This window comes from Carettochelys insculpta, chromosome 28 (genome assembly GCF_033958435.1).
Source record: "Carettochelys insculpta isolate YL-2023 chromosome 28, ASM3395843v1, whole genome shotgun sequence".
Taxonomy (NCBI): domain Eukaryota; kingdom Metazoa; phylum Chordata; order Testudines; family Carettochelyidae; genus Carettochelys; species Carettochelys insculpta.
Window position 1 is genome coordinate 517,496 of NC_134164.1, and position 23,881 is coordinate 541,376.

At 56.4% G+C, this 23,881-nt stretch overlaps 1 protein-coding gene across 1 annotated transcript; it reads left to right on the forward strand.

The window, feature by feature from the left end:
- Nucleotides 1-5,813: 5,813 nt before the first annotated feature.
- On the forward strand, nt 5,814-11,178 carry DLX3 (distal-less homeobox 3). Its single transcript, XM_074979129.1, has 3 exons — nt 5,814-6,210; nt 7,634-7,824; nt 10,658-11,178. Exons 1-3 carry the CDS (start codon nt 5,880-5,882, stop codon nt 10,997-10,999), a joined length of 864 nt encoding a protein of 287 aa, XP_074835230.1. The 5' UTR covers nt 5,814-5,879; the 3' UTR covers nt 11,000-11,178.
- Nucleotides 11,179-23,881: the final 12,703 nt, after the last annotated feature.

A 23,881-nucleotide genomic window follows, 5' to 3' on the forward strand; every position in this document is an offset into this window, starting at 1 on the left:
AGTCTGGAACAGTGAGACCGCTGGAAAAGGCTATTTCTAGCCCAGCCAGTAGCTGGGAGGGAATGTTGCAGACCAGGTGAATGGCTGGCTGTGGGGTTACAATCCAGGCCTGATTTTGCAGGCTTGGAGCAGGGATGAGTTCAAGCCTGGGGGCTGGGAGGGGTTGGGTTTGGTTTTCCTGCTGGTCCTGAGAAGCATCCATCCCACCACTCTCTCCTCAGTCCTACCAGTCTAGAGGATTATTTGACACCCAAGAGGACACTAGATGGAGCTGGTTCCCCAAGCAGCACACACAAATCAGGCAGACAGATGCAGTCCCCCTGGGCTGCCTGTCCATTCTCCAGGGATCCCACCGCCCCCTGCCAACATACACTTGGAAGAAGGCAGGAACCCAGACAGGCAGCCAAGTGCCAGGGACTCCTGCAGGCATCCTATCAGCTCTGTCCCACTTGCGGACTTACTCCTGTGTGTCTGGCAGCTGGGTCAGCAGTGGGAGAGATACCGAACTAAGGGCCAGAGAAATAAACAGAGCAGCAGATGCTTGGATAGAAGAATGTGGAGGAGAAGAGTGGGCCAGATCCACAGCTGGTGTGAACTGGTGCACCACTGAAGTCAATGGGGCAGGAACCCAGCTGGAATACATCAGTCCTAGCTCCAGTGAAGTCACCGAGCTTTGCTGGTTCACATTAGCTGAGGATCTGCTGTTGGTCCTTCGCAGGGGTCTCTGGCCCTGGTAGGGCTGTTCATGCTCTGAACATACAAATCACAAAACCAGGGGATGCTGCATCATGTTCCCATTATGTGGATTCAGGCTCCTAGTGGAGAGCCACTGCATCCATCCTCTGCTGCTTTCAGACTTGGATTCCAGGACACTTCGTGGCACGTGGGTTAGCTGTTGCACACCCTGTTTATTCACGTTTGAACTCTGGCTTGAGGGTGGTGCTCATGCAAGAGAGGAAGTGGAAGCAGCGGCTAAAGCCAGTCTTAATTTGCATGGTTGGGGGGTGGTACACGTCAGCCCTGCTTGCAGTCCCAGTGCTGTTCAGCTCCTGGCTGGGCCCCTCCACCCCTGCACCCCACCTAGCTGTGGTTCCGATGCATTTCTCAACCCACAGCCCCAAACAAGATGCAGAGATCGTCCAACCCCAATGCCACACCTATTGGCCAGGAAAAGGGTTCTCGGCATCTTTGTGATTCATCAGAAGCTCAGTGGCTCACACTGGCTCCAGGAGCAATTGGCCCCTCACCCAGCGCACTCTGTGGAGGTGACAGTTGTTCCAGAACATTAGACCTGCTCATCTGTCTCAGGGGTGGACTTGGCTTCCTTCTCCAGCTGTGCTTACAGTATCTGTGAGCTTCTGCCATCCACTGAGTATTTTTGTGCTCATCTCCTTCCTCTTGTCTCAGCACTGGGTGCTGATCCCCATCCTCATCTGCTAGCTGTGATCGCAGGGTCGGGTACTGTGCCGCTCAGCAGGTGTGTCAATTCCCATCTCCTCACCCTGGTCTCTGCATTGTCGATCTGTGCCATGCAATGAGCATGAACATCCTCAGCTCCACACTCCCTCTCAGCGCTGCTTGCTTGGGCCATGCATTACAGACCTGTCTGAGTTTCCTCAGTGGAAAATTGGACCCACCTTGGTGCTCACATGCTTCCAAGCCAGCTGGGTCCAAGCAGCTCCCAGCACTGTAACTCTGGGCTGCTATGGCACATTTCCCAGGGCAGACTGCCTGCCTGGCCCCTTTCCTGGACTAACTTCCCCGATCCCTGAAGCCAGAGCTTTGCCCTCCCAAGCCCCCCATGCTGCTTCTGCATGCTCCCCCAGCATCATTCTCCACCAGTTAGTCTCACCTTCTGCATAACAGGCCAGATAGCCTGGCCCAGTGAGTCCTGCCTTGAGTCCCTAAGTTTCATTTAACCTATAGCACACACAGACACTGGAGAAAAGTTTTGCTCATCAATAATAATGTAAATACCTTTATACAGACAGGCAGGGTAAGAAAACTGCTTCCTGAGGACTTATAAGAACAGCCACACTGGGTCAGTCCAAAGCCTCATCTCCTGGGCTCTGTCAGTGGCCAAGGCCAGGTGCCCCAAAGGGAGTGAACAGAACAGGGAATCATCAAGTGACCCCTCCCCTGTCACCTAGTCCTGGCCTCTGACAGAGGCTAGGGACACCATTTATGTCTCATCTGGCTAATAGTTATTGATGGACCTGTCCTCCATGAACTTATCTAGCTCTGTTTTTAACCCTGTTATAATTTTAGCCTTCACAACGTCCTCTGGCAGGGAGTTCCACAGATTGTACATTGCGAATCTCCTTTTGTTTGTTTGTTTTAAACCAGATACCTAATAATTTAATTGGGTGTCCCCTCATTCTGCATTATGAGGAGCAAACAGCACTTCTTTGTCCACTTTCTCTACAGCAGTCATGGTTTTCTAGACCTCAATCACATCCCCCATAGTCATCTCTTTTCCACACTGAAAAGTCCCAGTCTTATTGATCTGTCTTCATATAGAAGCTGTTCCATAACCCTAATTATATTTGGTGCCCTTGGTCTGATCCCTTTCCAATTCCAGTGTATCATTTTTGACATGGGACAACTATGGCTTATTAAGGATTTAAAGATATTTACTTTGTATGTTTTGACACTGTTTTAATGGTTAGAAAGTTTTAACTTTCTGAACTTCCATGTCTACTGCTACTAAATAATTATTATGGTCTGCTCCCTCCCATTGTCTGACCCCCATCTTGGGTAATTACCTGCAATTGTGAACATTTAAATTAACTAGAAAAATTCTTAAATGCTGTAATTTCTCACAGCTGTGAAAGTGTAAAAGATTAAAATTGAAAAATGCTTAAAAATAAACCAGGTTATTAGCCACCAAAGTTATACAAAAATCAAAATCAAAATTTGAAGATCCTACATATTGTTTAGAAAGAGGTTCAGGCTTTATTTAAACAGGGAAAATCTGCCCTGTTCCTAGACAAGTGGTTGCAATGGTTAATTATGCCATTAAAACATGAACCTTATTTCTAGCTGAAATATGTCTAGCTTTAATTTCCAGCCATAGGGTCTTCTAATGCCTTTCTCGGCTGAACTGAGGAACCTTTTTCTGTCATCTCTTTTCCATGGAGGTAGCCATAGACCAGTGGTTCTTAACCAGTGTCCATAAAGCTCATCTTCAGAGGTCTGTCAATCAGAGTCACCAGTTTTAGACTGACTAGATCCCAAGGCCGAAAGGCAAAGCCAGAAATACACCAGTTTTGTGGGACCCCTCTGCTGTGGAGCCCCAGCTACTTGCCCTATGCGCTACCCCCTAGGGTGCATCTACACTAGCTGGCCACTTCAAAGTAGCTGCCCAATGTCGAAATAGCACACGTCACGTCTACACACACCGTGCGCTATTTCAACGTTGAAACTGACGTTAGGCAGCGAGACGTTGAAATCACTATTCCTATCCGAAGATGGGAATAGCACCCTACTTCAACATTTAATGTTGAAATAGGGCATGTGTAGATGATCCACGTCCCTCTACATCGACATAGCAGGGTCCTCCATGGTGGCCATCAGCTGAGGGGTTAAGAGATGCTCTGTCCAGCCCCTGCAGGGCTCTACAGTCGACGCATGAAGCAGCCCTTAGCCCAGGGCTTCTGGCTGCTGCTGCTGCAGCTGGGGGTCCATGCTGTGCGCACAGGGTCTGCAACCAGTTGTCGGCTCTGTGAACCTCGTGCTGTGCAGGCCGAGTGTGTCTGGGAGGGGCTTTTTAAGGGAGCGAGTGGCTCTCGCACCAGAAGGGCTAGTCCAGCCTGTGACCCCGTCCACAGGCTTTGCTGACCCCTTATTTCGATGGAGAGTGCTTGTGTGTGTGGACGCTCTGCATTTCCTTCCAGGGCGGCTCCTTTCGACACTCCCCGTCACTACTTCGACGTTGAACGTCGATGGCACCAGCCCTGGAGGACATGTAGACGATACGTGTCGAAGTAGCCTGTTTCGATGTTCTTACTTTGAAACAGGCTACTTTGACATAGTGTGCTAGTGTAGATGTAGCCCTAATATCAACGGTTTTTAATCCACCGGAGAAGTAAGAAAACAGCTCTTGTGGCAGAGGTGGACCACGGATTTCTCCTAGCATATTGGGGAAGTGGCTCAGGAAGAAAAAGTTGAGGACACCTAGTGAAGGAGCCCTGGTGTAGGCCACAATCAAGTCACCTCTTCACTTTCCCTCGGATGAGCCCAATAGGCCAAGCCAGGTTCCCTGCTCACTGGAAGCTCTAATTAATGCTTGTCTCCCAGTTAATTCCATACCCAGATGCAATCCTGAGACTGGGAGTGTAAATAACAGTCCGACACCCCTGTCATATCCTCCCTCTGCTGGGTCCTGCTTGTCCCTCGTGTGGAGCCTGCACCGCACATTTGGTTTTATATAAGCCAGCCCGAGACACGCGTGGGTGTGACTCCAGTACCATAAGCTGTGCAGGAGGCGGGAACGCTGGTTCTGCAGTACCTCAGAGTGCCCAGCAGGCGGCGGAATTGCACTTCGCATCCGGGCCCGGCTGTCCGCAGTCGGGTCCCTGGGCTGGCGGCGGGTGCGGGGGGGGTTGTATCGTAGGGCAAAGTCAGGCAGAGGCTTAGAAGAGGTTCGGCTTGTGGCTGCTCCCCACTGCGAGGATGGGAGCAGAAAGGGGACACCGGGAGGAGAAATTAGATACGCCCCAAGTTTGCTGAAGTTCCCTTGGGAGCGGGGAGGCGCATGACAGAGCAAAGACCCGAATGACCCGTTCGTGCCCTCCGAGAGAAGGGGGCACCAGGGTACCTCTAAGCGTTCACTCCGCGAAAGGAGTGTCCCCTGCCAGGCCAGGGCCTGAGAGGAGGCGCAGGGCCCCTCGGAGCAGGGCCTAGCCAAGGCGCCGGTGGCAGCATCTCTAGGTCATCTCACTCTGGAGGGTGAAGGAAAATCCAGACGCCGGGCTGGGACGCAGCGTGGCTGGGGGGAGACAAAGGCTCACCAGGACCCAGAGCGGTAGGACGGGGACGCAGCCTCTGGAGCGCTGCAGGGTTTGCCCTGGAAGGATGCTTGCAGGGCCAGGCGGGGTACTCAGGAGAGGCGCAAAGGGTCGCTCGGAGCGGACCCAGCGCTGCCCCCAGAAGCAGAGCCTGGGCTTAGGCGTTGGGTGCTTTGGTGGTGGCGGGGGGCAAAGGGGGGGTTAGGGGCTAGGGCTGCCAGAGGGTTAACTAATGGACCCGACCCTCGCACAACACCCTCGCACACAGCCCGCTCGGCCCCGGCCCCGGCGCCCCCGACTCCTCCGGACACCAGCACACAGGATTCTGGGGTAACCCCTCCCGCAGACTTACCCCGAGCCTCAGCCAAACACCTTCGTCCCTAAGCGCCTCACGGAGCCGCACATTCCCGGCTGCCAACTCAGCCACCGGCTCTTAGGGGCACCCACAGGACCCCCCAAAACACACGCACGTCTCCCCGTAGGCCCCCAGCACTTACACCCCACGGGACACCCCCCAGAGACCCCCGGCCTGGGCTCTGGGGCCCCGCGGCTGCCCCCTCCCTGCAGGGGTGACTGGGCGGCTGAGCCCCCCCCCCCCGGCTCTTTGTTGTTCCGAGGGGAGCCGGCCGAGCCGAGCCGAGCGGGCGGTTTTGCCTCCCAGGCAATACTTCTGGAGCCAATGGGCGCGCGGCCGCCTCCCCGCCTGCCCCGTAATTAAAGGCTTTAAGCGCCGGGCTGGGCTGGGCTGCGGAGTTTTGCTCAGTCGCCTGCTCGCGGCGGCCCGGGCGGAGGGAGAGAGGGAGGAAGAGAGACCGAGACCGAGACCGAGACCGAGACCGACCCCGACCCGCCCCAGCGGCTCCGGGCACCATGAGCGGCGCCTTCGACAAGAAGCTGGGCAGCCTCCTGACCGACCTGTCGGGCTCGCTGAGCTGCCACGCGGCCTCCAAGGACTCGCCCACCCTGCCCGAGTCCTCGCTCACCGACCTGGGCTACTACAGCGCCGCCCCGAGCCAGCCGGACTACTACGCGGGCCAGCCCTACGGCCAGCCGGCCGGCGCCTACTCCTACCACCCGCAGTTCAGCCTGGGCGCGCTGCCGGGCGCCGGGAGCTACCCCCCCAAGGCCGAGTACCCCTACGGCGCCGCCTACCGGCCGTACGGCCCCTTCCGGGAGCAGCCGCTGCCGGCCCAGGACGCAGGTGAGGCGCCCCCCAGCCCAGCGACCGCGGGCGGGACACGGGGGCTGCTGTGGGAAGGAGGCACTTCCCGGAGTGAGCAGCGGCCCCTCCCCGCAGCCCCCTTACCCCGGGCTGCCTCCTGGCTCGCGGCGGCGCGGCTGGGTTGTTTGCTGCCTCTGGGATGAGGAACAACTTTCTCAACTCCAGCGCCCATGTCAAAGTGTCTCTCTCACACTCACTCACACACACACTCACACATACGCTTACACACTCGCACTCGCTCACACCCACACACTTACACACTCGCACTCACACACTCGCACTCGCTCACACCCACACACTTACACACTCGCACTCACACACACTTACACACTCGCACTCTCACACACTCGCACTCGCTCACACCCACACACTTACACACACGCGCGCTCTCGCTCTCTCTCTCCTTTGTTTGTTGCACATTCCTGACTTTCATTGTCTGCCACCCGCCAGTGGCTGTTTAGCCCCCCGCCTGCCCGCCCTCTCCCACCCACCTGCCTTTGCCCTTGAGAGCTGAAGGCGCTTCAGGGCCCCTCAAGTTACCTGACGGAAAAGAACACCGGGGGCGGGGGGGGAGCTGTCTCTTTCCAGCCCAGGCTGCTGGGGCAGAGAGCCTGGCCCCTGGGATGCCTGGACAGGGCGCTGGGGTATGTGGTGGCTCTGGGGGAGGGGATGTGGGGAAGGGCTCTACCTGTGAATACTCGGAGTGGGGAAGGAGCAGCTGGGGGGTGATGGGCAAGTGGAAGGACCAGAGGAACTTAGACTCTAATCGGGGGTTTTGGGGGAAGAGAGAAACCGACCAGGTTGTGATTGCCACTGACTGAACAAATCAGCCGCGGGAAATAAGTCTGAGCAGAGGCTGCTTTGAGAGGGGCTTGTCGTACCCTGCCGGACCGGCCTGGGGAGAGAGGCCAGGTCTGAAAACTGGCCGGGTTTTGGCAGCCCAGGCCCAGGTGGGGAGCCCCTGGGTGGAGAAGTGCGGGGAAGGGGTGAGACAGGAGTTTGGGGAGCTGGTGGAAGGAGCCATGATGAGAAGCGGCCAGGGACAGAAAGGGGAAAGGCGAAACGAAACCTAACAAGGGGGGAGCGAGAAGGGAAAGATCCCTGGTGCCAAAAAGCAACCTCCAAAACAGGCCATTGGTGCTCTGCTGCCTGGAGCCTGTCCAAGGGCCTCTCCCAGTGATCAGCCCTGAACTGTCCCACTCTCGGCTCCCATTGTTCAAGGTCATGCCTGGCTCCCTGGCCTTGGGGCTCTTGAGCTGGGAGATGAGGTTCAATTCCAACCTTCCTTCCCCCTCCCACATAGGACTAAGGGTTGGGAATGGCTGGTGGGAGGGATACAACACTGGCGGGGGTGGGGGCATTTCACCTGTGAGATTCTGACCAGTTCCCTTCTTACTCCCAGTGGCAGTGAAGGAAGAGACTGAGCCAGAGGTGAGGATGGTGAATGGGAAGCCCAAGAAGATCCGAAAGCCCAGGACTATTTACTCCAGCTACCAGCTGGCAGCTCTGCAAAGGCGGTTCCAAAAGGCTCAGTATCTGGCACTGCCGGAGAGAGCAGAGCTGGCTGCTCAGCTGGGGCTGACTCAGACGCAGGTAACTTCAAACAAAATAACCCACCCTGCTCTGTTTCCTTTTCCCTCCTGTGTGTGGGGCCCCGGCCCAGTTCTGCACGGCCCTGGGTTTAGCTGAAAGCCCTGATACAGTCAGACTGGGACTCACTGAGGAGTTGTCCCTGGGAACTAACTGCTGGGTTTTCTCCAGGCATGTCAGATACACTTCCTACGGCTGGGCTTAGCCATGGGAAACTAACCTGAGAGGCCCCATCCTCTTTGCTACACCACCCTCCATGCTTGAGCTTTAGGACCACTTCTGATTTACACCAGCCAGGCCCGGGCCCCACGAAATGAAAAGAGGTTGGTTTTGTTCCCCCACCCAGCCAGCGGGGGAGATTTCTCCCCTCACCCTGAAGAGGATCAGTTCTTAAAGATTCAGGGCCCAGTTCTTAGCCCACTTATTTAGACCAGATCCATAGAGCCTGCCTCAGTTTGGAGTTCCTCTCCCTCTCTGTCTGCTCACTGGCTTCTGCATGGTTCGGCTCTGGTGGGCCAATGAGTTTAGTTCTTCACCTTCTTTCATTTGCGGACCCCTGCAAAATTTCAGGTGTAGGCACGGACCCTTTTGGAGATCTTATATATAGTTGGAGGGCCCATGGGTCTGTAGAACACTGATCTAGTTGACCTAGAAAACCAGGAACAAATATGCCTCTGTGTGTAGTCATTGTCACCTTTCTAGATATTTTCAAAATTCAGCTGCTAATTTATACCAGAGCAGTGTGACTGTATTGTGGGCACTAATGACACCTGGGTTAGTGAGGGGTAGTTAGGGATGATCTACTACAGACCCAGAGCCAGGCTTTCAGAACTCATTACTCTGTGTGCAGGTTGCACTTGTCAATACACAAGCTCTTGGAGGTGGTTTTTTGTTTACTTGTTTGTTTTCTGGGTTTTTAAAAGTCTTTCAATAAGTTAGGCCCAGAACCTGAAACCTGTTTACGCTCCTAAATTCCACGGATATGAAGTTAAAGCATGAAATAGTGAGTCCAAACGGGATGATACAGGACTGACCCTGCTTTGTTTTCGGGAAGACCGTGGGCGATTTTCTCCTCCTCTGCCCTTACCTCACTTTCAGAATTGAATACGACAGTATCAGTTTGGGGGGAGGGTTTGTTGTGACGGGAAAGACTAACAGAAACACGTCTGAGCAGCTGCCCACCCCCCGCCTCCAGTTCTGAGATGAGTGAAACTGCCTCATCCCTCCCGCTAGCACTGGAGCACCTCCAATGTGCGTGGAGGTTCACATCCAGAATAAGTGGTGAGTGGGATAAAGGGCTTGTTTCTCCGTCCCTCACTGGTGCGTCACCAGAGTTAGGAATGCAGGGAGGGTCAGAGATGGTGACAACAGGCTGCCTTTTAATTGCCCACATCTAAATAAAGTTCCAGGTCAGCATGTTTTTGTGGGCAACTCACCTGAGTACAGGTTGGGGCTTTCCACCCTCTGCCTGATTGTGACATGAGCAGGAGGGAGCAGGTTCTTTTTGATTCCCTTCTTTAAGTGGGGCTAGGTTTGTTAGGGATTTTTGGTGGTGGTGGTTTGTTTGGTTTAATGTGGTTATGGGCGCTGCATTGCAAGCCGCTTTTAGACTTTGGAAACAAGGAAACGCCAGAAAAGCTTTAACAAGTTACATACATGTGGCTCTGGGTGGGATCTTGATTTACGAAGTGGTGCTTTTTAGGGGCCTGAAAACCATAGTGGGGGGTTTGCCCTCTCATTTATTCCTTTGGACTAGGGGTGGATATTCATTATGTCTGTACTTTTCTAATGGGGTGTGTATCATTGATGAAAGAGACCCTTAAACTGAGGAGTGCCCCCATATATGGCACGAGGCAGGGATGTTCCATGTACATAGTGGTGCCAACCCCAAGTGTTCAAAAATCATGTCAGATCCTCCTCCCCCTCCCCACCAGCCCCAAATCCTCTTAAAACACCTGACGTTTCTTGTAAACATTAATTTGGGCCTGTCATGAGCCGTCAGGTCACGTCTTCAAGCTTCCCTGGGCCACCTGGAGGGCTGGACGCGTCAGTTTTAAAGGCAAGCTGAGCATTTCAGCTCATCGTGGGAAGGGTGGAGCTGGGGCTTTACACAAACCACCAGCCATTGTGAGACTGGCAATAAAAAGAATCACACATGTTGGCAACCCCGACAGGAGGCTTGTTGGGCTCTTCATGGGCTGTTCTGTCCTCTCCTTCCTGTCCTCCCTGCCATGGAGGCTCTGCCTTCTCCAGGATTGTGCGGGGTTTATGCACAAGCTCAGTCAGCCAGGACAGAGGATGCTGGCAAAGGGTAGTAAGCCACAGCTTCAGGCCTCTGATTAGGAGGGGCCTCTAATAGACTAACACACCAGTTTGGGTAATGCTATGGGGCCTCTTCAACCTGACATAACTTAAGGCCTCAACATGGCTTAAATCAGCCCTGTCTCCATCTCACCCACCTTCTTCCTCACCATTACCACCACCCCAAATTTCTCTCTCTTCCTCTCCCTGCCTCTGCCCACTCCTTCCTTTGCCACTTTAAGTGGAACAGGAAGTCAGCTGAAACTTCCATCTGTTGTCCTTTGAAGTGAACCTCCTCAGGTTTGCCCCAGTCCTTGTTTCCTCACTTGGTGGCTCTTGCAGCAACAGGGACACTCAGCATCTGAAGGAACTTGTCATTAGCTCCCAGAGCAACAACCCCTCCCTGCCACGTGGGCTGGAGAGAGAGCAAATCCTCCCACGCGCTAACCTTTCTGCTCCTGCGTCACTCCATTCCCCGCACTCCATTGCATACAGACTGTGTGAAAAAGAGTCACGCTTCCCTCCCTTTCTCTAGGTGAAAATCTGGTTCCAGAACCGGAGATCCAAGTTCAAGAAGCTCTACAAAAATGGTGAGGTGCCACTGGAACACAGCCCCAACAACAGCGACTCCATGGCCTGCAATTCGCCTCCTTCTCCTGCCGTCTGGGACAGTAACTCTCATAGCAACCCCTCCAGCAGGAACCAGGTCCCCCTGCAGCTCCCCTACAGCTCTTCCCCCAGCTACTTGGAGGAGCCCAACTCCTGGTACCACCACCAGAGCCTCAGTGGACCTCATTTACAGCATCAAGCTTTGCTCCCTAATGCCGTGCATCATACCTCGCCCGGGCCACCTCCCCACCCGGGGGCCGTCTACTAACCTCCAGCCTCCTTGGACCAGAGGAGGAAGAGAGGAGATTGCCACCGTCGCGGCCAGACCCTTCCTAAAATGTGGGTCTGTTTTAGGACAAAGGCCACCAGGTGCCAACATTCCAGCCCGTCTCAGGACTTACAGGGCAGCAAAGGATGAAAAAGATCAGAGGATGATTCAAAAGTGAGGCAGGAGCAGGGAAGAGGGTTTGGAAGGGTTTTGTTTTTTTTGTGTGTGTGTGTGGTGTGTGTTTTGTAAAGCTTGAGAGTGGCCAATTCCTTTCCACCATGTCCCCACTTTCAGTGGGGTCCTCTGCACCCACTGCCACCTGAGGCAGAATGTGGGAACATCCCTTCCACATACTCCCCATTTCTGGCCAGAGGCCAAGAGACACTGCGCCTCTGCAAGCATCCAAGAGCAGCCCAACTGGTTCTTTTACCTTCTGGGTGAGTTGTCTGTGGCGCGTCTCCTTGAGGACGCTGGAAGAATATCTCTGCTGGCGGGACGTTATTAAAAACAAAAAAAACAAAAAAACACACTTGGATCCATCCACATCAGGGTAGGGTACTTCTCCATGCCCAGGTGATCCAGGAGGAAAAAAAAAAATTATGCATCTGCCTCTTCCCTCTCATCTGTCCTTGCAAGGGTCAGACTGGAGATGGAAGCACAATTTAAGCTAAAAAGGGCAATAAGAGGTGCCACACTTTTTAGTTGTCTTCTTTTTTTAAAAAAAAAATCCATATATTTTAAATAATTCAAGTCAATTCTTAGACATGTCCATTGTACAGAACTGGAAAGTATCTAACATCACTGAAGGGACTGTGCCAGAGAAGGGCCAAAGCCTAATAGTGGGGAAAGACTAAATTCTGATTTCATTTACACCAGTGTAAATCCAGCACTGCTCCAGATTGACGTGTTACCCCCAAGTTTACAGAGAAGAATTTTGGCTCTCTTTGTTAGATCATCAGCTGGTCTAAACTAGAGTTCAAAAAAATCTCAGTAATGGATGAGGACCAGATTCTGAGCTTGGTCACCCCAATGTAAGCCAGAGTTACTCCAGGGTCAGAGGAGATTTTGCCCTTCCAGGTCAGTTTCTCAACTGGTGTAAAGTGTCCCTGGTATCCGTGGAAGCCACACTGTGTAATGCTGGTTGAGATCTGACCTTCTCTTGGGAGTCTCAGAAAATATATAGTGGTTATTTTAAAAAATGCAAAAAAATATTTAAAGTGTTTCAGGAATGATTTAAGTTATTTTGAAAAAGAAAATTACACTATTAACAGTTTCAGTTTTCTAACAGTGCTCTCCACTTGTCAGTTACACTACTGTCAAAGTAGATGCCTATATTTTTTGACAAAACAACATCCAAAAGTAGAAGGAAAAAAAAATCTTGGATTTTTTTTTAAATAGTATTTTTTTTAAAGCTGCAGTTTTAAAAAGCATTCTCATATGTTGTACAGTCCCAGGATTCCTATTTATGTTGCCTTGTACAAATAAGGGCAGAGGGGGGGAAATGAATTGTACATAAAGTTCATGTGTATAAAATTGATCAAAACAAGAGTTCTCTTTAACCTGGTTGTGGGGAGAGACAGTTCCCTCTAGTGTCAGGGCTTTGCTCCAAACCCCTTTCTGTTTTTGTTAGTGGAGAAAACTGTATATATAGTGTTAATAAAAATGCTTTGAATGTAACGTGGTCCAATTTGGTTTCTTAATCGCTGTGAAAAGGAGGTAGGGAAAATCAAGCTCTGGCCGCTAGAAAGAGTTCTCACAGCTGTGAAGAAGAAACTTGAATAATGCCATGTTCACGATGGGAATCTCCTCCCCAGAGGATCCTCAATATAATTTGGTTTGGAAGTGGGTGAGGATTGGAAATCCAACCCAAGTGCCACAGAAGGTCTATCAACCGCTATTAGGTTCAATACAGGAGCAACTGAGTAAACTTTGTTACACAGCAGGCCAGACTAGGTGCTGTTAATGGTCTCCTGCTCTTTTACAACTCTATTAATCTGCTGAATTTGGCCCTGATCCTTCAAACACTGAAGTATTTGTTTAACTTTACACCTCCGCCTGGTCCCGCTGACTTCAGTGAGCTTCTCCCATAATACATGTGTGCTGGATTGGAGGAGGTCCTAAATGAAGAGTGGCTGATGCTCCTCTCCTGGGGGAGGTGACCCGTTCAGCACACAGCGATTCAGTCAAAAAGTCAGCAGGAGCAGGGAAGAGCTCAGGAGTGAATGAGCATTTGAAAGCAGACACCCCACCATCCCCACTTTCTCCCCCCAGTGTTATGGCAGCAGTGGATGAAAGCCAGGCTGGACTATTCATACGTAACCAAACCGACAATTGAGTAATGGAGCTGCACCTTGTCCCCTCAGGTTTGTCTGCAGACTAAGAACCAGCTACTCCCTGGCCTGGCCACTTGAGTTATCCACGCTCCCACTTCACACGGGCACACGTGACTTCAGGAGGTGCAGACCAGTGAAGGATCAGGCTCAGAGCCCACTCTTCCCAGGCCAAAGATGAATGTCTCCTTGGTGACTCACTGCACAGATGGTGCCCAAGCCAACCTCAGTTCCACTCCTCCTTCCCTTAGGAGCTCACAGCTTCCTCTGGCCAAGGGACATGTCGACTGTTGCTAAATTAACACAGGGTGATTTTGTACCTTCTGCTGATCATGCTGGCTAGGAGTGTCAAAAGCTTCCAGCACCTGCAGATTGCCCAAGTTCTCCATATCTTCATGCATTTGGAAAACCAGCAAGTCAGAGTCCCAGTAGGAGCTGAACCCTTCTCAAAGTCCAGATCTGGATGAACCCTTAACACCATTGCCCTGAGCCCTTGGGAAAGCACAGACCATTGTATCCTTGCAGAAACTCCTGGGAGACCACAAGTTTTTCCTCCAATTATTTTGCTGGGGTGGGGGGGGGGCTAGGGAATTCTGGAGCTCATAAAGTAGATTCCATTAAACAGAGAATTGGCACAAGGCAGCTACCATCTTTTGTGCTCAGAATTGCTTGGTTCTCCCTGCATTTCCTTCTCCATTGAGTCCAGCCAGGAGGGATGGTGGGAGCCTGACCAGCAGGAGAACGTGTGGCTGGACTCATAAAGGGAGAACTCTTGCCCCATTATAGGAAGTCAGATAATATCTGTGGCTGGTAAGCAACAACTTTCTGAGGGAGCTGTGGCGCTAGTCATTAGAGGAGGAGCTGGGAATTGCAACTCTGAGAGCCACCAGCCGTGACCTTGGGTAAGTCCCTTCATCTCTCAGCATGGCCGTCCTCACATCTGTTGCGGGGTGGGGGGGGGGGGTGAGAAACACTATGTGTGTTATGGGAAGCCATAGACTAGAACCTTGCAACGACAAGCATGCATGTGTAAGATCACATGTGACTAGCTCTCCTACTGCTGTATGGCTAAAATAGGTGTTTACAGAGCCAGGGCTTTGTCTTGTAAAGCTCATTAAAAGCAGGCCTGGGACCATACTGGGCATGGAGAGGTGTGTTCCATAAAGATACTCAACAATTTCATAACACTATCAGTGACACTGAGCTACAGATCGGGAGCAAAAGGCAAACTAAAGGATTCCAGTGGCCCGGTCTTCTGAGCGTGCCAGGTGTCCCAGAGGGAATGAACAATATGGGTAAACATCACGGATCACCATTTGTCCATTCCTAGCTTCAGCCAAACAGAGGCTGGGGATGCCAGCCCTAAATAAACAAATAAAATCCCTGCCCATCCTGGCTAAAACCTCCATGCATCTCTTTAGTTCTTTTTTTGAAGCCTGCTGTAGGCTTGGCCTTCCAAAGGGCCTTTGGCAAGGCATTCCAGCAACTGACCTGTATTGTGTGAGCTACTATCTGCTCTGTTCCATTTGGTGACCTCTGGTTTTTTTGAGAAGGTTTAAATAACACTTCAGTTGTATTGCTTTAACTATTGCGCCGCTTGCTTCTGAAGGTTCTGATGCACTTTGCCAGTGATGATCGTTGATCTACAAAGATGGCGGCCCAACTAGTCCAAAGATATTTTCTGTTTTGGAAGCATGTCATTTTTAAGTCCCCACCAAACCACCAACAGGCTCCTTCATCCCAGTGACCGTCAACTAGAGCTCAGGCTGCTTTGCTCAGCCTATCCTCAGCACCCTGGTGGACACAAAATGTGTATTTTCATCTGCAGCCATACCCTCAAAAAAAAAAGAGCCATGGCGAGCTACATACACACCCCAGCGGTGGCTTCCCCTGGATATAAAGTGGCTATGTATGGCGCTGCAGAGAGGCCAGCACCTTCTGTAGTGTGTTGCTAAACTCTGTGATTTTTTTTAGCATAAGTCTGGCACATGTTCAGCATTTTTTAAGCCCCAGCTGCTGGAGTCATGTGGGTCATACAGGCCTGCTTGGGTTTCATGATTGCTGACTGTCTGGCACTACTGCCTCATGATTTTCTGCCCGTTCCCAACTGGCTGCGTGACTAAGAGCAGCTGGGGGGGCGGGATCCATATGGCACACAGCAGAGTTACTTGGGGTCCTTTTACCAAGCGGGTTCTGGGGACACACACACACACACAGCCTTGCCTGCGGCACGGAACACAGGCACAGGCATTTTGGCTAATCAGCAAGGTCCCTCCAGAAGTGTGCCGCCTTTTCATTAGCTAAAGACATTTAAAAGTGATTTTTTTTTTCCTTGATTGAAATTTGACTTTCTGGGTTTGACTAATGCTGCAGCTGCCTGTTGGGCTGAGACGTCCTCCACCGTGCAGAGAGTTTGTTTGGCTTGCCTTGCCCCCTTCACGCCCCATGCATCACACTTTGTGGCTTGGAGGCCTGTCATGCTGTGTCCCTGTATGGCCATGCCAGTGTACTGCCAAACCCTCTGGAAGGTTGCCTGTTGCATGAGTGGCTGGCATGCAGGGCGGGCAGCTGGCACACTGCAACAAAAGGGGTCCTGCCCTCAATTCCCAAAATGGGTGCGCCTGACTGGCACTGCACCAAGTCCAGCGCAGAGCTGAGCACCATCAGAGACATGGCCAGAGTGAAAAGTCATCACGCCTACGGGGTGTGTGTCAAGTGAATGCCCCAGCAGGCTCAGTGCCAGGGCTCAGGAGTGTAACCTGGTATTTCGAGTCAGCGGCCTGCAAAGAGCTGTCCAAAGGCCTTTCACAAAATGGGGAAACTGAGGCACAGAGCACCCAAAGAGCTGATTGCGCTGAGGACAGACCCCCCCACCCCACCCCTGCTCCCCGTTGCCCCGGGAGCTGATACAATGGAGGTGTTGAGTTATGGGGCCAGTCCTGCTACAGCTGAAGCTCTTGGGATCCCTCCCAGCACCGGGTGACAGGATCGGGCCATTCTGCCTTCTGCCGCCTTCGGGCAGCCCGAAAGCAGCCGCAAGACGTAAGGAAGCTGCCTAGCGTCTAGCGGGGAACCTCTCCTGCGTTTGTCCTCCCAGGCGGAGGAGGCTGGGGCAAGCAGCACCCCCGGAGCCGGCTGGAGACGCGGGCTGCTCGGGAAGGGGCACACCAAGGACCTCCTGCAAAGCCAGGGAGCCGACAGGGAGCACAGCGGGGTGGCCAGAGACCCCCAGTGAGCGACGCGCGGCCGAAGGGGGCCCCTGGGTGCTGGGCGCTGCAGGCGAACTAGGTAGAGCGGGAGGGGGACAGCAATGCCCAAGCGCAGCCTGTGACTAGGACTTCTGACTCCCGGGCAGTCCCCCTACCCATTAGGCCGCACCGACCGCCTTGGCCTGTCCTGGCGGCGCCGAGCCCCGCTCCTGCGCCTCCTCTCACCGCTCTGCTTTGCAGGCCGGGCAGCTGCGCTTAGGGCGCCCGAACCCCTTTGGCATTTCTGAGCGCCCGGCGCCCTGCCTCGGCCAGACCCCAGCTGGGGCAGCGCTCCGCGCATCCTCTGCTCCGGGTCTGAGCGCAGGGCCGCAGCGCCCCACAACCGGCCCGGCTGACCCGCCTGCAGGCAGCTGGAAAGGCCAGTGCAGGGCGCCAGTCTAGAGCCCAGCGGCACCCGGAGGCCGCGTGGCTTTGACGCGCGCTCTTCTCGCCCGGCCAGTGGCCTGCCTGGCTCAGCCTGGAGATGGCGAGTAACCCGCTGGCGTTACAAATAAGGGGCTTTCCCCAGCATCCGGGACAAGCCTCCGCACGCCCCCCACGCAAGGCCGGGCCCGCCCGTGGCTGCTTCTGCGGCGGGCCCTGGTCTGACGGGGCTTTGCAAAGTCACTGCGGCCTCTGGGCGGCACCGGTCCCCGCGCTTATGTAGCTGCTGCCGCGAGGCCGGGGCAGGGGAAGAAGGAGGAGCCAGACTCGGAGGCTACGCGGGATCTGCCAGAGCCACTGGAAAGCAAACCCGGCCGTCTCCCGGCGCGGCCACGGGAGCTTCCGGCTGTCTCGCCAGCGCCCAAACCACCCAGGTCCAAAGCGGGCGCGGCGCCTCGGCAGAGCCCGGCCCAGGAAGGCGTGGGCTGCAAAGGGTTACGGCGACGCCAGCCCCTGGGGCTCTCTGGAGCAGGGAGGTCGAAGGCTGCGTGCAGACGGGCTCTGGGCGCAGGCAGGAGGGCGGGCGGACGCCTTGGAGACATTGCTTTCTGTGAGGCCCCGGCTGCCAGGCACGGCGGCGAGGCGGGGGAGCTCAGGGCTGCGCCGCCTCCCGGGGACTGCGAGTCAGCAGAGCCCAGCAGCCGCCAGAAGCCCCACCCCGCTGGGCGCCGCGCCGCGGGTGGGACAGGCAGGAGACCGGCTGGCTGACAGCTCCGCAGCCTCCCGATCCCGTCCTCCTTCCCTCGGCCGCGACGCCACGGGGACTGACGCGGCAGCAGAGCCGAGCGGAACGGGTTCTAAGCCGGTCACGTCTCCCGCCGACGGGTTGCGTTCACACCTGCCCCGTCCCGCCTGCTGCGCCTAGGGCGGGGGATCGGGCCCACCCATGGGTCCCAGCCCAGCCACGTGCCAAGAAAAGCTCCCGGCGGGCTCCACTGGACGGCGCCAGGGCCCCGATCCGGCACATCCCAAGCCAGAGGGCGGGGCCAGGCTTTGTCCCGGCCAGTTCCTCACTTCTCGGCCCCGTCCCCTCCCCGCCCGCCGAAGGGACATGCGCTGGCCTGGGCCAAGCTTGCAAGCGTGTTGGTTCCGCCCCCAGCCCGTCCGCCTCCGCTGAGCCCCCGGGTCTGGATGTGCCTCCCCCCGCCAGCCCTCCCAGAGCGGGTCTCCTCCCTCTGGCCCAAGCCGGGGAGCTCTCCCGGGTTTGCCCGGCCCTGGGCTGGGGCTGGGGCTGCCCGGGATCCCAGGGCAGGGGAGGGCACCCCCGCGGGCGTTCAGGCCCCGCCTGCCTCTGCCACAAGCGGGCGGGGCGGCCAGAGAGGCGGGGAGCTGCGTGCGAGGCCGGCCCGGGGGTTGTGACCGGCAGCAGCGCGCGGGGCCGGCCCCAGCCATTGCAGCGAGGCTAGGACTAGCCAGGCGGCCCGGTGCCCAGCCCGGGGCGGAGCAGCTGCAGCCGGGACTCGAGTGCCGGGCTCCCCGCGCCGCAGCTTCACTCCTGCCGGCCTCGCCGCAGGGCACGAGACAAGCCCCTTCCCCGCGGGGTTCCTCCGGCCCGCCTGCTCTGGCTGCCCCGGGGCTGCACGGGCTGAACCCAGCCCGGTGGCACTGCGGGAGAAGGGGCTCCTGAGCCGCCTGGCAGCTCGCTCAGCGGGACCGCCCCTGGCGGGTCGCCAGCCTGCCTCGCGGCGCCCCGTCAGCGGGGGCTGCCCGCCCCCCGCTATCGCCCACCGGCCAGAGGCCCCGGTCTCCCCCGCCGGTCTGGTGCGGGGCCTGGACGTGGCTCGGGCGCTGGCACAGGCCGCAGGGAAGCAGAGTTCGCCGCTCCGGCCTGAGGATCAGCGCCGCAAATGAGGCCAGAGCGCCGGGAGTGCTGAGGCCTCCCTCCTCCGCTGCAGCTCCCCGCCCGGGTCAGGCCGCCGCCCTCGGGCTCTGGTTTGCCCCCTGCAAGCTGGGTGCAGCTCCCACCCGGGGCAAAAAGGCACCTGGGCTGCGCCCGCCGTTCTGCAGGGCCGCGGAAGGGCTCAGCAGCTCGGGGCGGCGGAGTGGTCCTGCCCCGGTCACAGCGCTCAGCAGCGCTAGTGCGATTGGAAAGCGGTTTGGGTGCTCGGCTTTGCCGCCTGTTTCGGGTCCGCCGGCGCGCTCAGGTCGCGGTGCCCCGTTCTCCTCCGAAGCCACCGGCGTGAGAAACGCCCCTCATTGCTAAGCGAGCAGTGGGGTTCTCAGGTAGTCCCAGGACTCCGAGAGCTGGGGCTTTGGGGCCAAATAATGCGGCGAGCTGGCAACCCTCTGCGGGTGGCAGAGAAATTCACCAGCGCAGCATCGCGGGGGGCCGGGGGGCTTGTCCTCAGCAGGAGTAGCCGCCTGTCCGCAGGGCTCGGGGGCAGACGTGGCTTTCTCCTCCGTGCACGGCGGGCAGGACCTGACTCTCCTCGCCGGCTTTCGTCCCACCTAGCTGCAGCCGGAGGGGGACGTTCCTGTTTGCTCTTGGGCCCACAGCAGGCTCGTGCCCTGAGTTTACAGTCCGGGCTGGCTCACCGCGGAGCTGCACCACGGCCGGTCCCTGGTCACCCCCAGCCCCGTGTGTCAGGAGGGGCGGCGGGACCGCACGTCGAGACCCGGCGCCGTAGCGAACTGGGCGAACGTGCTGGTGCCAAGTGGCGCCGGGTTGTGGATGCGAAAACCCAGCGCAGGTGTGAGCCGAGACGTTCGCCATCTCCTGCGCTCCAGCCTGGGAGCGTCCTAGGAGCCACGACGCGCCCACCTCGCCTTGAAACCACCGCCCGTTCCCAAGCCCAGGGCGGGGAGACGCGGCTGTTGTCCCCTTTCGATCGGGGCTTTTTGCCCCGGGAGCCCAGCTCCGAGGCGGCCCCTCGCCCCTCCTGCAGCCCAAGCGCCTGCTCCCGCCGGGGCCACCCGCGATTCGGGGTCTGGAGTCTCAGGCGGATCCCAGCCCCGCCAGGCGATCGCTCTGACGCGGGGCTGGTGGCGTCCCCTCCCGGTTCCGTAGGGACCCCCGCCCCCTTTGCCAGCGGTCTCGGAGGGGTGCGGCGTTTGACGGGAAAGGTTCCGAAGCCGTTTCCATCCGGAGGCGGGCGCGACTGGCCTCGGCAACACCGGGCGAGCCCGGGGAGCGGCCCGAGGGAGATTTAAAATCGCGCAGACGCCCCGGGGCTGGTTTTCTGCGCGCCGCCTCCGCCTGCAGGACCTGGGCTTGGGGCCGAGAGCCCGGCTGCGGCCGGACGCCCCCGCTCGGGTTAGATTTACAAGGGAGATCAGTTCGTCTGCGGGCCGGGCCGGGCTCTGCGACGCTGGCGGGGAACAAACCGGCTCAGCTTTGCGAACCACCCGCCGCTTCGCCCCCGGTTTGGCGTTTTGTCCCCCTCCCCCCACTCTGAGCTCCGGGCCTCGCCAGACGGGGGTGGGGGGATGTATCGGCCCGAAGTCACCATCCCCGCTCCTCCCCCGGAGGGGAGCGCACGTCCGGGCGCTGGCGGCCTGTGCAGACGGCCGGGAGCCGGGGGAGGGGCGCGTACAGCCCTGCTCCCCAGCTCTCCCCTGGAACCGAACGCGCAGCGGGGGCGGTCGGAGCCGGCAGCGCGGGGGGGCGGACTGGGTCTAGCCGCTTCGCAAGCCGCGCGCCGGCCCTCGCGGGGAGACTGGGGACCCACGAGCCCGGCTGTGCACGGCCGAAGAGGCCCTGGCACAGCGCCAGCGCCGGCAATCCCGCTCGATCCAGCCCTGAGCGCCTGGGCGCGGATCCCGCCGGAGCCCTTCGCCACGTGCGGGGCTAAGGAACCCAGCCCGCGCCCGCGCCCGCGCCCGCGGGACTCTGCAGCGAACCTCACGGGCTGCCTCGCGGCCGGGGCTCTGCTCGGGACAGCTCGGAACCCGGCTCCCACCCGCTCCGCGGGAGCGGGGCGCTCTGGGCCCAGCAGCCGGAACCCGACACCGCTGCGGGTTGCTCATACGCTACCGCTGTAGGCCGGTGTGATGGGGTTCTGGGGTCCCCCAAGCTCTGCACCCCATCCGCAGGCAGGAGAGTCTCTCACTCAGCAGTAAAACAGCAGGTTTATTAGCCGACAGGACACAGCATCATACAGAGGAGTCAGTACAGCCGGCAGAGACAGCCAGTCCAATTCATGTTGGGGAGAGGAGGCCCCAAGGGGCCCCCAGAGCCGGGGCCTTGCCCCCTCCTTGGTCTCTCTCTCTCTCTCAGCCCAGACTAACTGCTTCCAACTCCCAGTTCCAATTCAAACCCCCTCAGGCTCCACCTCCTCCTTTGTCTGCAGTACAAAGGTGTTACCTGGTTGTCAGGGTTACCCTCAGCAGGAGCCCCACACCCTCTGTGAGCCACACACACACACACAGGTATCCCCCACTCCATCACATCTCTCCCCGCTTCCAGACCGAACTGAGCGGGGTCACTCAGCCAGTGACCTGGGGAAGTTTGGGGCCCTCCCCTCGTGATTGGGCATCGGCTGCACCCTCAGTGCTCCCCTTGATGTGCACCACCTCCATGTCATAATCCTGCTGGGGGAGGCTCCAACTCAGGAGCTTGGTATTGGCCCTTTTCATGTGATGCAGCCGGACAAGTCCCTTTAGTTCCCTCAGGTTGGTGGGTCTCCCTGCTTCAGCCCCGGTCCGTCAGCCACGTTCTCAAATCGGGCAGGCAGAGCCCATACAGCTGCTCCAGCCAATGTTTGGAATTCAGTTACAGTCCAGTAAAAGAAGGTACAAATGCTTCCATCCTTGGCATTTAGCCAGACCACCAAAATGGTTGTGTGCCTCAGTTTCCCCTTCCATGCCACACAATAGGTTTGGAATGTTCCTTCTCATGTCAGAGGTTGCAAGACTAGTTACAGGGAACAATGGTGACATTTCAGAGTTACAGACTCCTTCAACATACAATTCATGCTTCTACATCAATGTCATCATGTCACATGGCTCTTTTCAAACATTCAGTGCATGGTACAATTCTACAGCTTTTGGTAGCAGCACCCCTTGGTTACAGCAGTCAGCGTGAGTAACAGAACAAACCCATTGCAACTGTACATTTACGTTGCTCTTTGGTAGACCACAACTTTTGTGTAACCTCCTTGAGAATCTGGTATTTTGGGGATAAATGGCTGAGGCCTTTCTTAGCACCATCAAGTTCTAATCTTCTCTCTTGCCCCCTGGGGTGGAAATCTGATCTCTCTGGGTGTGCCCTCCCTTCTAACAAGAGCTGGGCCATTGATGATCTCAGGGAGATGGCCCCCTTCCTGCCAGTCTGGAAATTTGCAAACCAAACTGCTTTCTGAGAGTTGTTTTGTGAGTCCCAGACACAGAATCCACATGAAGGAATCCCTGTTTATCCCTTACTGGCCCACCAGGCCCAAAGCTCCTTTGTCCTTCCACCTCCAACTACTGCCTCCCCATGGAATCAGAATTGGAGTCCAGTGTGAGAATATAAGTGTTTCTAGCATCTGGAGATGGGGAATTGCTGGCCCTCTCCTGCATCCTACAGAGACTGACGGTGCAGCCGTTTCACTTGGTTCTCACAGGGCTGCTCACATTCCCTGATAGTTTTCACTTTACTTGCACCAACTTCCAATTCCTGAGAAACTTTTACACTGCCTGCTTTGGACCCTTCCAGAGCACAGCCAGTGGTTTCACACTCAGGCAGGTCCTGGCCATCAGGAGCTGAAACAAACTTCTCCCCAGGCAAAGGGTTGCTCTGGTGCTTACAGACAAGCACCTTTCCTGTTCACTCTCCTCCACCTCACTCCCATTTTCTGCAGTCCCCACAGACGGGTCAGGAAAAGTTTCAGGGAAATTCTCTTCCTCAAGAGCTCCCCCAAACAATAACTCACCCCTGTCTGTCTCCACAGGGGCACTGCTCCCTTGAGGCACAACCAGCTCCTGGGTTTCACCTACACCCAGGATCACTTCTGGCCCATCAGGCAGATTCCCACGTAATCCCCCTCCAGACAGACGGCCAGTACCACCGGACAGAAGGTTAGGGTCCCTTTCCTCCCTTCTGCTACCAGCTCCTTTATCTTCATCAGTCAGCGTAACTCCATTGCCCGTCTGTTCTTGTGTCCTGGCGAGAGGATGACTCTGGTAGGACAGAGTCCTCTCACCCCCTCCCAGTAACACCTCAGCATCAGGCAAAGAACAAGTACCAGAATCGTCTGGTCTCTGGGATTCCCTGATTATACTAACTGGATTAGACCAAGTTAAAGCATCATCCCCCCTGAGAGACACAGAGGTAGGCCCACTTCCCATCTGGGCTTCAGCTGCCCTCAGATCCAGCTCTGGGATCTTGGCTCCATCTCGAGCCCCCACAGGCTCAGGCAAAGGATTCACTTCCCCAGAAGCAGAAGCACTTTTCTTGCACCAAGGACCAGTGTCCTTAGCAGGGATACCACTGCCCATCCCAGAGCCATTCCCTCTGCTCCAGCCCCCATGGCTGGATTCAGAGACATACCTGGAATGCTCTTTTCTGGTGGATCCTCCAGCCACCCTAGGCTGAGGAATCCTCCTCAGACAATGGGCTAGTTTCCTCATTGGCACCTTTTCCAAACGCAGGCTCTGCTCTCTCCCCAGGCTGCTGCTGCTGTTCAACACAGACAGACAATGGGAGACACTCTCTCCTTTGTCCCAGCCCCCCGGCTGGTCTCCACACACACACAGAAGGTGAAGCAGCTTCTCTCACAGACAACTTGCCATTCCCAGTGGATCAGCTGCTTTCCTGCACAGACACACAGGGACCTTCCTTGGCCCAGGCCTGGAAAACTCTTCGCAGGTCTGTCTTGGCCACTAGTAGATGATGGGTTGGAATCGCTCCTCCCCTCCTTGAGCTGTGGCAGGCCACTCGG

What these genes read in the sequence shown, in the direction of transcription:
- DLX3 (XM_074979129.1), top strand. Translation starts at nt 5,880, where the DNA reads ATGAGCGGCGCCTTCGACAAGAAGCTGGGCAGCCTCCTGACCGACCTG. An exon ending in GCTGCCGGCCCAGGACGCAG is followed by an intron (nt 6,211 to 7,633) that starts GTGAGGCGCCCC and finishes TCTTACTCCCAG; the next exon opens with TGGCAGTGAAGGAAGAGACT. An exon ending in TGGGGCTGACTCAGACGCAG is followed by an intron (nt 7,825 to 10,657) that starts GTAACTTCAAAC and finishes CCCTTTCTCTAG; the next exon opens with GTGAAAATCTGGTTCCAGAA.